This window comes from Syngnathus acus, chromosome 20 (genome assembly GCF_901709675.1).
Source record: "Syngnathus acus chromosome 20, fSynAcu1.2, whole genome shotgun sequence".
In the NCBI taxonomy this organism is placed as follows: domain Eukaryota; kingdom Metazoa; phylum Chordata; class Actinopteri; order Syngnathiformes; family Syngnathidae; genus Syngnathus; species Syngnathus acus.
In genome coordinates this window covers 8,425,917-8,438,668 of record NC_051104.1, presented here as the reverse complement: position 1 = coordinate 8,438,668, position 12,752 = coordinate 8,425,917, and the positions used below count along the sequence as shown (strand labels likewise).

Sequence of the window (12,752 nt, the reverse complement as noted above, 5' to 3'; positions counted from 1 at the left end):
GCTGCTCCCCTCCGCTCTAAAGCCACTTTTGTAAAAAAATGACATCACCGTATGTTTCTCAGTTTTCTGAAGCAATTTAAAGCCCCAGCTCAGCAGAACCCCTCCCACCCCATCCTCTCTCCCGCAGCTTAGCGACGCGGCCGGGCTGAGCCGTCTCGTTGACAAGCTCGAATGTCTAACCGCTGACTTCATCGCCGGGCCAAAGCGCATTATTCCCTTTCTCCAAAAAAATCCCCCTGATCTGAGAGCAAACGGAAGGGCGGCACTTATCCCCAAATCAGTGATTCAATCAATGATTGGAGCGGTTTATATAAAAGCGATGAGAGAAGCCAAACCATCTGGGCATTAAGTCAGAAATTCCTCATTGAACAAGTCACGCTCGGAGGGATATAAGTGGAAACGTCACGTGACTCACTGACGTAACGCCCGCCACATGAGTCAGATGAAGGGTTCAAGTTCAAATCCCATGACTTTGACAGCAGGGGGCGCCAGCCGCCTGCCAGGTGCGAGAAGAGCAAGGAGCCTCCAGGAGCAATTATGTGAAGGAGATGAGAAAGAGAGAGAGAGATTCAAAGGTGGGCAGGAAGTGGATTTTGCTCCGAGTGCAATGCGTCGGGAATAAACCTGACGCACAGCCCTGCCTGCGTGGCTGCCTGCCTGCGTGGCTGCCTGCCTGCGTGGCTGCCTGCCTGCGTGGCTGCTTGCCAGCCTGCCTGCCTGCCAGCCTGCCTGCCTGCTTGCCAGCCTGCCTGCCTGCCAGCCTGCATCCCGTTTGGTTTCCTCAGCGGCCTCGGGACTTGTAAAAACTTGTTGGCTTTCTGACACCTGACACTTTGGCGCCCAGAACTGTTCAAGGACACTTTCGCAGGCAGGCAGGCAGGCAGGCAGGCAGGCAGGCAGGCAGGCAGGCAGGCAGGCAGGCAGGCAGGCAGGCAGGCAGGCAGGCAGGCAGGCAGGCAGGCAGGCAGGCAGGCAGGCAGGCAGGCAGGCAGGCAGGCAGGCAGGCAGGCAGGCAGGCAGGCAGGCAGGCAGGCAGGCAGGCAGGCAGGCAGGCAGGCAGGCAGGCAGGCAGGCAGGCAGGCAGGCAGGCAGGCAGGCAGGCAGGCAGGCAGGCCCTCGTCTAAGGTGGCTTTTTTCCCCCCAACTTGCTATCAGTGAGCCAACGAGGCAGTAGTCAATACTTGCAGATTCCGACATTGGATCAGACCAAACAGAGGCGGTGACGAGCATGTGACGAGCAAAAGCCAAATGGGGGGGGGGGGGGGGGGGTGGTAGGACAAAACGCCTGCAGTCCAAAAAACCTTAGGCGGTTCTTGGAAACCACACGGTACGCGTGAACAATGTTCACAAGTCCACAGCCAAAATAAAAGGTTATGGTGATGGTCCCGGTAGAACCCCAAACAAATTCTGGGACTTCATTTTCAGTTTGAATGAGACTAAAGAAAAAGAAGCAATTGAAGAGCTGCCAAATCCTTTGAAGAACAAACACAACTTTTGACAACTCAGAAGATGAAATTCAACAAATGGAGCTGCAACACCATGGTGGTCTTCCATTAGATGGCCACTTTTCTTTTAATTCACTCTCCAGCTGCAGCCAATCACCTCAACAGGCTCCCGCCTCTGCAGCCGAGGAGGAGAAGGGAAGAAAGAAAAAGAAAAAAAACAACACTGGAAATTATACCCACGGATGAGAAAAAACACTGCAGTAAGTCCCTAGTGGGAAGAATTTACAATCCACACTTGTTCTGTTTCGAGGGCTGAGTCAGGTCCGCTCATTTGCAAATGTGAGACTGCGGGCCACCAAGCAAGCAAGCAGGCAGGCAAGCGAGCAAGCAACGCACCATTAGTCCGTTGCGTCTCCAATGACTCAGAGAGGTCGCATTTGGAATCAAAGCTTTTTAAAAGGTCTCCTTTGTTGCACTCCTCACAGGTAGTGCTGAAGATGTGGCCAAGTCAAAAGAATTGTCCAACAAATTCAAAGAATGCAATTCATCTTCTCATTTTCATTCTCTCCCAACATTTGTCCCAACAAAAAGAATGGAAATCCTTTTGTCATCTTCTTGCACAAGCAAGAGCTGGGATCGCGCCGCGACACGCTCGCTGAGCTTTTCGTGAGTCATCACCCAAAGAGATGGCGGGCGGGCGGGCCGGCCGGCCGGCCGGCCGCCGGGTCTCGTGAGCATGACGGGGCACGCGTTTTCAAACGATATGAGCCAAGCGAGCGTGAATGAAATTTAAAGCCAGATCCTTTGGTCAAGGTCCTATTCTATTGGATTCTACTTGCAGGTGTGAAATTGGGCTCGGTGTGGAGCGGCGGTCAGTTCCGAAGCTTCGGTAGCCACGGTGCAAATGTCACCTGTCACGCACGCTTATCGTCTTTGCCTCATCTCGTCCGTGACCCCGTGGCCAGGGTTTGGTTCTGGCTCAGAGCCTCACAAAGAGACAGCCGCCTAATTTGTCTTCCCACAAACATCTGGTTTCCAGTAGAAAGCTGCCCAACCCCCACCTTTCTTGTACCCCACAAGCGGGCTTTTTTTTGGGGCTGTTGATTCCCCAGCATGCCCTGCTCGCATTCCTGACCTCCTTGCGTCAACTCTCTTCACCAACTAAGTTCAGCCCCTTTTGGCCTGCCTCTTCTCGGAGCCAAAGACTGAAATGGCCCTTCCTCCGCTGACAGGAAGCTATAGCAGACGTTTGGAAAGGCGCTACCATTCCCGACGCCAGCGTGAAAGTCGGCGCCCCGCCGAGTCGAGCGAGAGTCAAAAGGGAACGATAAGAGTCCTTTGTTCGGCCGGAGCTATTTGCCGCTAGTTCTCGCGACAAAAAAAGCAATTGTCTGTTGTGATTTGAAGAAGAAGTATCTTGGAAGAACCTGTAGCAGCAAGTGCCTTTCCTTCGGGCTAAGAAGATGGCCAGAGTTAAGGGAGGTAGCCTTCATGCCCAGATTGAAGCAACAAGAAAAGAACAAGTGAAAGACGAGAAGGCCCCACTTCAAAGTGAGCCAATACAAGTTGAGGATTCCACTTACTGCTGTGATGGCAGCTCCACGCTTTGCTTCCACTCTTCCCAGGGACGACGGACTCCACGGTGTCGGCGGTGTCGGCGGCTCCGGCCTCGCCCGGCGGGCCCTTTTGGCTCGGCGCTTTGTGTCTGCTTAAGAGGCGGCCGGCGCCCGCCTTGGTCGGCTTCTCGCCCACGCTCTGCGCTCGAGCGGCCGTGCCGGGGCATTCCTTCCTGGGGGAGGGCAGCTCGGATCCGGCCCCGGTCGAGGGGGGCCGGGCCGGCCTGGAGCTTTTGGACATCTGGAGTCGGTCTGTGCGTCCGCGTCCTCTCGGAACTCCCCGCGGCTCTCCGGCGTGTTGTGACTGGCGCAGGCAGGCAGGTAGGCAGGCAGGCAGGGGGGAGGGGAGGGAGGGGAATTTGGGGGTGGGGGATGATTAGCTCTGCGGAAGGTGCTCTCCTCTCCTGGCGTGGCCTGCTGGGCTCATTCTCCAAAACAAACAACGGGTGTGTGTGCGCGTAAACCTGCGGAGCAGCTTTGCCAAAACTAACAGAATGTTCCTGGCCAGCGACTCTTGATTCGTCCTCCTTCAGCATCTCATTCCGACCTTGCACCTTTGCTTCCTCTTCTTTTTCTGACCAGATCCCGCTTTCAAGAGGTCAATGTGGAAAAAGGAGCCAACGTCCCGGTTCAGGTGCAGCCGCCCAAGCTGTTCCAGATGTGCCGCTCGGCGTCATCGGCGCGTGCGTGGCTCGGGTTCAGTGGCCGGGCTCGGTCTCGTGCCGCTTTCTCTCCTTCCGCTTGCTTCCCTCCCTCCATCCATCATCTACTCTTTGGTCTCTTGTCCCCGCTTTGCGCTCCTCCGCAAATGTCAGGTGGCGAGCCGAGTCGGGAATGGCGCTCCGGCGAGCGAGCCGAGAATTCAAAAAAGGAGAGAGCGGAGCGCCCGTGTGCGTGCGCTGGCTGTGCCTGAAACATCAGCTGTGACAAGGGGGGGAAGGGGGGGGGGGCGTGCAAGCACAAGTTGGCTCACAAGGAAGAGAAGATCACAGCTTCTCCGAGAGGGGGAGAAAAAAGACAACACCACATTTGACTGGTTTGACAAATTGCAAGGAGCCAGCTACACGCAAAGCCACGCTTGCCAAATGATGTGGCTTTCCACGCCAAAAGAGGATTTCATAGCAGTGGCTGGACTCTGGAGACGGACGGACGGATGGGTCGTGACAGGAGGCACCTGGATACCTCTCGACACTTTGCTCATGTGCTACATTACACGGGCGACGCCGTTGCGTTGCTTTGCTTTGCGTGCTCGCTGACCAAACGCCAGAAAAGTAGTTAACCTCAACACTTTGAGAAGAGCCACATTTTGTGTAAGCGACTTATTTGCTCAACGGGGAAAAATGACTATGGAAAGATCAATTTTCCAGAATGCGCAACAACTGTATGGATGTGTCATATTAATATGATGGCCACATATGTGTATCTGCATGGCTTTAGATGAGGCAAAGCAGATTGACCTACATACGTCGGTTCCCTGGCCATGACACACTGGGATTCGAAAAATGCCAGCAATTCATGGGACTTTTTTTGGGAAGCAAGAGGATAGAGCTGCGTGCGCGCCATTAGCGAGCCATTGGATATCAGAAACGGATTTGGGCGCGTGCGTCACCGGCGGGGATTGCTTTTGCTGCGCTAGCAACATGCTAGCTAGCGGGGATTAGCTCCAAACTGAGGACTGCAGATGGGTTTTACTCCAATGGTTAGCTTGCGCTTTGTGTGCGTTAGGAGTAGATGAAAGCGCTCCGTGCCGTGCGCTGGAAGGCTCCCAGCCTGGAAGAAGCCACTTCTTACTGTACAGTATACGAAATGTCAGGCAGAGCCCACTTCAAAGGCTTTAAATAGCAGCGCCTTTAGAGAAAGAAGCTTGTCATTTCAGCCTTCCACACAAGACTGTCGACAGATCGTGAATTGGATCTTGATGGCAAATCATACAGGCTGGTGTTGACATATTACTCCAGCCTGTCACATTACGGTGTATTTAGTTTTGAATTGCTTGTACGCCAGTCGATTTTTTAGCTCCGTGCTTATTTTTGAAAATGCGAGTTTTTTCTGTTTTGTTTTTTTAACTACTTATATCGGGTTTGTCCGCACATAACGTCCAAGTTATGGGGATAAGATGTGCCAATAGCACTTTCATTTCAAATCTTAAAGGTAAGCAGAGCTGCAGCATTGGCTTTGATTAGCAATGGCTAACGGCGTCCGCTTGGGACAACCGTAAATACCGCTGCGATGTTGATCAAAATAAGTTAGGGTTGATGTTTTGGTATACGGACATGGGAAACTTTGGAAACCACAACCAGAGTATCACAAAATAACTGCGAGCGCGATATGTAATTAGCGTGATGGGCTTGTGTGTTGTCAAGGGTGCCAGCGCGGCATTCCTGTAACTGACCTTTCAGTCGGTGAGTTATTAGGTTCTAAGTGACTCGCCCCTTACAGACAAAGGAGAGGAGGGCAAACAGAAACATCATGTGATCAAAGAAGCTGAGCTAGACGTTCTTCAAGATTGGGAACAAGATGGCTGACTCGTGTCAACTCGAGTTCACTCGAGTCCTCAACAATTTTTGTCATGAAAATATTTTGATGATGCGATAGCAAAGCCCAAGCTAACAGGAAAGTAGTAACAAGGGTCAAGGAATTGTGCCTCGGTTGTTAGTGGAAGTGTTGGATGGTAGGACATGGCTCGAGGAAAGAGTCTGTGGCTTTTCCAGAGCCAACGCAGCAAAAGCGCTATGCACATCTTTGGTGTCCTACTCCAGTGACAAGCCACATTGTAGCTGGTAAAAAAGGTAGCTTACTTTGTGAGAATGTCAAGGAAGCATCTGGATGCGTGGGTGGGGGTGCTCGTCTGGAGGCTGAGGATTCAAGTAGATGTTTTGCCTGCCCCCGGCCGGAGCAGACATTCCATCCCTCAGCCATATCATGAGTCATTACTCACCAGCAGCCACTCAAACAGTTAAAGATGCCCAACAACAGTGCTGCGGCTGAGACGACAAAAGTTTCAATCGCGATCGTTCCCTGCGATGCGCTACGGCAGGAGGAAGAAAAAAAAAAAAAAAAAAAAAATCTATACTCTAAAGACGTTATGGGAAATTGCAGGCTCACGAGGTCATTTGATTTGATGCGCCAACAGAGGTAAAACAACTCTTCAGAGCACCAACAGTTTCTCAGCAGAACAAGCAATCAATATTCTATCAGCGACTTTTCAGTGTACAGTAACTCTCTTTTTTTTTTTAAATACCAATTGGAACGTTCGCTCAGTCACAGGGACAAGACAGTCTCACCCAAGTTGAGGGTTAGGGTCGCAACTATTGGTCGTATCGCGGTTTGAATCCAAAGTGAAACGGGCACGTGAGGGCCATTTCCTGCTGACTGAACAGAAACTGGAACAAAATAAAGTTGCTGGGGGCGCTCTCCCAGTCTTGTCAATGAACAGTCAGCTGATAGCCAGAAGCAGAGCAGGAAGTAAGACCATTGTAGTAGAGGATAAACAAGAGCATGTGGAAAAGAAAAACATTGAGGTTTGGATGGCATTGTCCTTTCAATCCATAGTTGTGTGTCGCTGTCGCTGGCTTCTCTCTCTGGGGCCCCCGTGTGGCCTAATTAGTCACTCCTGCCTGCACTGCCTCCATTTGACATGCAAATGACAACGCGAGTGAAAAAAAGACACATTACCACACGAGAACGAAAGAGGAACACTTGGATGCTGGGAAGCAAAGAACAAGCAGGGGCTGATTGGCGACCCCGCGGATCCGATCACGTGTCAAGTGCGCCGACAGCAAACGCGGGGCATCGGTGTCACAGGGAAGGACAGGAAGTCCAGCAAAACACACACACACACACGCACGCACGCACGCACGCACGCACGGCAGTCAGCAGCCGAAATGTGCTGAGCCAACAGCGATTGGGTTCGGTCGGGGCCGACGCAGGACAGGGCAGATAATCATCTGACGGGGGACAAGATTTAAAAGCGCTTCTCGGATAGATTGACACGCGCGCGCTCCAAAGACCCCTTTTTCCACTTGCCTCCATTATGGTCTCCGGTGGTTTAAGGCAAAGAAAGGAATGGAGAGCGCTCGACTTGAGGTGGATGGCGACGAATGAGTGTGGGGAACAGCTGCAGCGGGCTCTGCTTTTGCCGCCCGCCTGCTTGCTCAGGGGAAACCCAAAAGACTTCATTTCTGCCCTCAGCGAGTCGTAACATCCTAAGACAAATCCAAAATGAGATAAAAGCCGAATTTCCCCCCATTGCTGACCTATGAATGTTTTTTTTCATCTATGCTATTTTCCACCACAGTGGCGCTTTGTTCCATTCCGTGAATACATCAAATGTGTCTCGGGAAAAGTCAAACACACATGTTACTTATTCACCTTCAATTTCTAAACCTGGGTCAAGGGTTAGTCTGGCCCGCCCCTTGCCTGACATCTGCTCTGACCTTTGACCTCATCACAGATTTGTGTACACACGTTTCTCCGGCTGGCCCTTGCGTCCGGAGCCATACGAGACCCCTCCCCCGGGTGAGTTTTCAAGGCCGAACCTTATCTATGTGCTGAGGGCCGGAGGAGGTCCCTCCAAAAAGTCTACAAAGCCCGACCGACTCAAAGCCACTGATGAAGTGGCCGGATGACGCGGAAGGCGGTGAGAAGGCCGATTGAAGACAAGCGAGGAGATGATAAAGCTTTAAAGCGAGGGAGGCGAACCTTTTGCCCGCTGAGGTCCTTCAACCGCCGCCGGCCGCTTTGGCCCCAACCTGAGCCTCATTTGGAACATCAAAGACCAAGCGCAGAGCTCCATCAGTCAGGAGCAAGCCACTTTCCTTGCCACATTTCAACTTTGAGAGCCGAGCTTAAGTCATGACCGCCGCTTGCCTCCGAGGCGCAATCGACAAAGTGGGGGATTGCAGGTACAACATTTTAGTCATGCAAATAAACTACAGCCTTTTATTTCATAAAAACCGCGTCATACTCAACCAACCAAGCCGTTAGCTAGCTAGCTAGCTAGCTAGCTAACTAACTGAAACTTATCTCTTATCAGGTTCTACTACAACAAAGTGTATTTAGCGTACACATTTCCCTGCTCCAAATATGCATCGAGTTGAATTAAATGTGATACGGTTCTAATGGGGTTAGAAAAGCCTCGTTGTCTTCAGATTAGAGTCAGGAGTGATGGATCAGCCAGCCCATAGCATGCTGCTCATTAGCAGACTTTCCAAAGTGGATCGCCCCTACAAACTTTGCCAGGAGCTGCTGTACAAAAAAAAAGTGATTTTGTTTGCCCATTTTTACACACTGCTGCTGACGAGCCAGCCGCCGGTGCACGCACACGGCTGGCTATCAGCAGAAAATAAAAAAAGTGCTACGAATGACTGTGCCACTGCACTGCTGGGGTTGAAGGGGTTTCTCTCAGGGCGGAAGAGAAAGTGGGCCTTTTCTCAGCAGCACACGTCTTCCCACGCACGTGCGCCTGCTTCCTCATGGTAAATGAACCTCATTTGTACTTACTTTCACTAACCCGCATGTTTGCTGACTCAGCAAATGTCTGTATTCTGTATGTCATGTCAAACGCATAGCACATCCGTCACGCTCTCAGTAGAGAGCAAAACAGAGAGCAAGCCAGGACTGCAGATGCGGGAGAGAGGGAGGGAATTCTTTTGGGTCTGACCTCTGTGGCGGCGACCCAGATCTTTTGATTGATTTGGAAAGTCATTAAAAATCATGGTGGGCACCACGCTGGCCAATGTGGCATTTGAGGACATGCCGACGGTAGGCCTCGTTCTCAGCTATCATCTGGGGCGGCGTCAAGTCATCGACGGTTTCGCACGACAACGCAGTTGTTGCGCAGGCGGCGGAGTTCCCTCCCTATCCAGACGCAAACACAACCTGCTCGTCTCTAATTGCCTATAAAGCGGCCCAGGTATTTCAGGGCTACGGCTCGGAGGCCAGACGGCATCCATCACTCGCGCGTTAACAGGCTTCGGATTCTCTCGCTCTTGAGGCGACCGTAAACGTGATAGAAGAGTTTGTTTACTCCTCTGCAAATCCCGCCGGCAGCCGGACTGCGGCGGCCCGGAGCCAGAAGAAAATTGAATAGGCCGCCGCTGAGAAGTCACTTGTTGCTGGCTGAACAGGTGAGCTTCATTCTTCCCCTGACATGGCTTGGATGGAGGGGGACTAAAGCATCTGGGTCCTCTCCATATCATCGCAATGCCCGCGGCCGGCCGGGGACAGACAGACAGACAGACAGACAGACACACACAGACACACACACACTTGAAGAACGGAGAGCCTTTTAGGTCGGAGCGCAATGGCAATGCCGAGCGTCCGAGGCTAAACGCCAGTCAGCCCAAAGCGACTCAAGTGGACCATCACAAATAAATGACAGTCTGCAACTCTTCCCCGTCCGCCCGCCCGCCCACGATGCCATTAAGCATCGTTGCTATGGGGAAAAAGTGCAACGTAAAGCCAGCCAGCCAACCACATTCCAAGTATTGTGTAGTACATTATGCTGATTGAAGCACAAAATGGGAGCATGATGAGAGAGTGGGGTGGGGAGATTTCAAGAGGTCCTTTGGGATCGCTGTTGGAGCAACTGGTAAAGTCAAGGTCATTGCAGGGAGACAGAAAAGAAAAAAAAACACGTCAAACAAGAACATCAGTCTGCTCTCAAGCAGGAAAATGCCACGCCACGCCACGGCGTCGTGTTGAAACGTCGCACTTTAGAGCCCTTAAGAGAGAGTCCCTTAATCCGGCCGCTGCTGCCAAGCTTCTTGACGTCTACAACGGAGGGACACTTTTATTATTGCTAGAGAAGAACAACTTTCCCAGAAGATGGCAGACATGTGAGAAGGGGAGAAGAAGACGAAAAAAGTGGGAGCAATAAATACGGTGGAGAATGTTTAGTTTCCCCCAGGAATGATCCATCCAGAGTAGCCAATGGGAGCCATGATCTACGGATTGTTAGGCTACGGATTTTAGTTATTGATCTGACTCCAAATTATGATCAACACTTAACACATGAATCGTTATGTCCTAATCCACACACTGGTACACCTAACAATTTTGACCACAAGTTGTCAATAACCCTTCTCTTGACATCACGTCGGGGTCGCCAAGAAATTGTTAGGCTACGGATTTTAGTTATTGATCTGACTCCAAATTATGATCAACACTTAACACATGAATCGTTACGTCCTAATCCACACACTGGTACACCTAACAATTTTGCGAGTTCGTTCTGTCAAAGAGAAGACCAATAAATCAATTAGGCCGAATTTACCAATTGTTTAATCCTGACAAAGCAAACTAATACAGGCGCCTGGGTCCCCCGGGTCCCTCACACTAAGATTCGTGTGTTCTTGTGACCATCAAGAGACAACACATTCTTCCGGGTTGCCCAGTTTTAAAGAAACACAATATGAATATTCAAGCATGCAAAATATTGTGTGGTGATTGGTCGATGGTCGTCTCCTCCTCGTTTGGGTTTTTCCCCTGCTCAGCACAGGTGTCTGGACCACAAAGACGAGTTGTTCCTCACCGGCCTTGAGATATCCTCCCTGTCTGGACATCCTGTTCCACAATACTTTGTAGAGAACAAATTCATTGTAGCCTGCACATTTCCACTTATTAATCACCACACGAGCACACTAGAAATTATATTGATATGATTATATATGTCTAATGCAGCCTTAATCAAATATGTTTGCAAACTGCCGAAAGTACATTTCCCTTTAGGATGAGGGCTAAAATGACAAGCAGGTGGTTGCGCTCAAAGACCAAAATACTCATTTGCTCTCCCGTCTTTTCATTTGGCTCGGCACAGGGAGGGCTGCTTCCTGTGAAGATCAGACAAACCATTGATGGCGTCGATTCCACTTGATCATGGACGACAAGCTAGCTGTTGACGCCGCCCGTCCTCCAATCGCTGGGCGAGTGTCTGGGGCTTGAAGCGGGCTTAAGCGGGAAAAGACATCATAGCCGCTTTGCTCAACACACGCGCAGATCTAAAGCCCGTCAATCTCCGGCCCAAGCGGCGCTTCCGCTCCAAGCCAATCGTCCACCTTTACCAGACAAGTCAGAAAAAAGGTCCACTCTGGCGCCTTGCTCACAAACGCATTGAGATATCAACGAAATATTATAAATAATACATAAATATTGACTCGCTTCTTTCATTTCCCACGCGACGGCTAAGCGGGCACTCCGGGGAGCCGAGAAGTCGGAAAGGAGCAATCCAAAAAGTCCGCACCTCCATTTTCTATACCAAGACCAGCCGCTGTGTCTCATTTCAAAAGTCCATTAGACATCAAATGTCTACTTTAAAGGCTGGAAGTGAGATTGCAGTATGATGTCACCTCACCTCAGCCATGAAGCCAAGCGCTGCATGACACAAAAACACATCCCTGCCGCCGGCCGGAGAGGACATCGCGCTCCGCAATTTTCCATTGCGTCGCGGCTCAACCCGTCACCGTGGAGACGGACGGGCTGGGCCCAGTTCACCCGTTGCCGCTATGCTGCAGCACGGGGGCAAAGATCACGTGCGCCTCGTCCAAAACACTAAAGACATTTTGATGGCTGTACAGCACGGAGGCGGCGGTCTTGAGAGGAACGTCAACGTGAGAGGACACCTGAGGGAGGGACGAAGGATGGGAGGGAGGAGCACGTAAAGGCCAGCTGCCACTTCCGATGAGCGTGCATGTGCACCGTGCATCCGGGATGCTTGCGCCAGCCAGTGCTCACTTTTAAAAGGATGGCGAGCAAGGAAGATTCTCCGTTCGGTGGCCTCCAAACTTGAATGACTTAATTATGCTGAGAGGATTGCACTCAGATCAACTGAAAGATGCAAGTGCAATTTAAATCAAAACGTCGCTAGTATCAAACGCAACATCATGACTATTTCACCTCAATGGACAAACCAGCAATCAAAGATGTTTCACTTCATATTTGTCAACACCACACAGGGGGAGAAAAAAAAAAAAGGCCAGAATTGAGATTTGAACCCCGCAACTGTGAGGAACATATGCCAACTAACCACTGAAGCACCCCGAGGCCAAGGAGAATACAAGCATCATTAAAACACTGCCCGTTTAGTTAATAAAAGGTGTGCCCGGTGAACATTAATTGACATACTAATTTCTCATGGGAAACATCAGAACAAGTTCAAAGTCAAGCAGCGCCCTGTGACTCGCTGCATAATTATATCTACTAAATATATCATCCCAAACATACGTTTCCTCTGGTCTGCCAACAGCTGCATCTTCAACTAGTTGAGTGCGCTTCAACCAAATGAATATGATTTCACATGATTGCCATTAGGAGTCTAAAGCGCAGAAGAGATTTTTTTTCACAGGGTTGATTTGATTGGTGCATCTCGAACAATCCACAAAGTATTAGCGGATAACAAGAAAATCAGTGGCTTACTGTAACATTTGCCGTCGTCGTCGCCGCCGCCACCGCTTCCTCGGTGCTCGTTCGTGGCGGGGAGGTCCGCGAACTGCACGCGGTGCCGCGACATGTCCACTGTCTTCTACCGCCGGCTGCTTGCTTGCTTGCTTGCTTGCTGCTCTTGGTTTCACTCTCTCTTTTTTACATCTCCAAGGTCTTTCATCGCCGGCTGCTTGCTTGCTTGCTGCTCTTGGTGTCCCTCTCTCTTTTTTGGAGACAAGTGAAGTTCAGCAGCCCAGCGCAACTGCGTCGC

The 12,752-nt window shown here is 51.0% G+C and overlaps 1 protein-coding gene across 7 annotated transcripts in view; it reads right to left on the bottom strand.

Annotated features, from left to right (window-relative positions):
• The window catches only part of si:ch211-285f17.1 (sickle tail protein homolog), a 43,107-nt gene extending 30,425 nt beyond the window's left edge, over positions 1-12,682 (bottom strand). For 2 of the 7 annotated variants that reach the window (XM_037279706.1, XM_037279704.1), the window contains exon 1: positions 3,029-3,241. Coding sequence is in view for 1 of the 7 variants with exons in the window: in XM_037279707.1 (XP_037135602.1) it covers positions 12,476-12,569 (94 nt within the window). In the remaining 6 variants the exon portion in view is untranslated. Of the gene's footprint in view, positions 1-3,028; positions 3,255-12,475 lie in introns of those variants that run through there. The other 5 variants (XM_037279707.1, XM_037279710.1, XM_037279705.1 and 2 more) reach the window with 5 other exon arrangements.
• Positions 12,683-12,752: the final 70 nt, after the last annotated feature.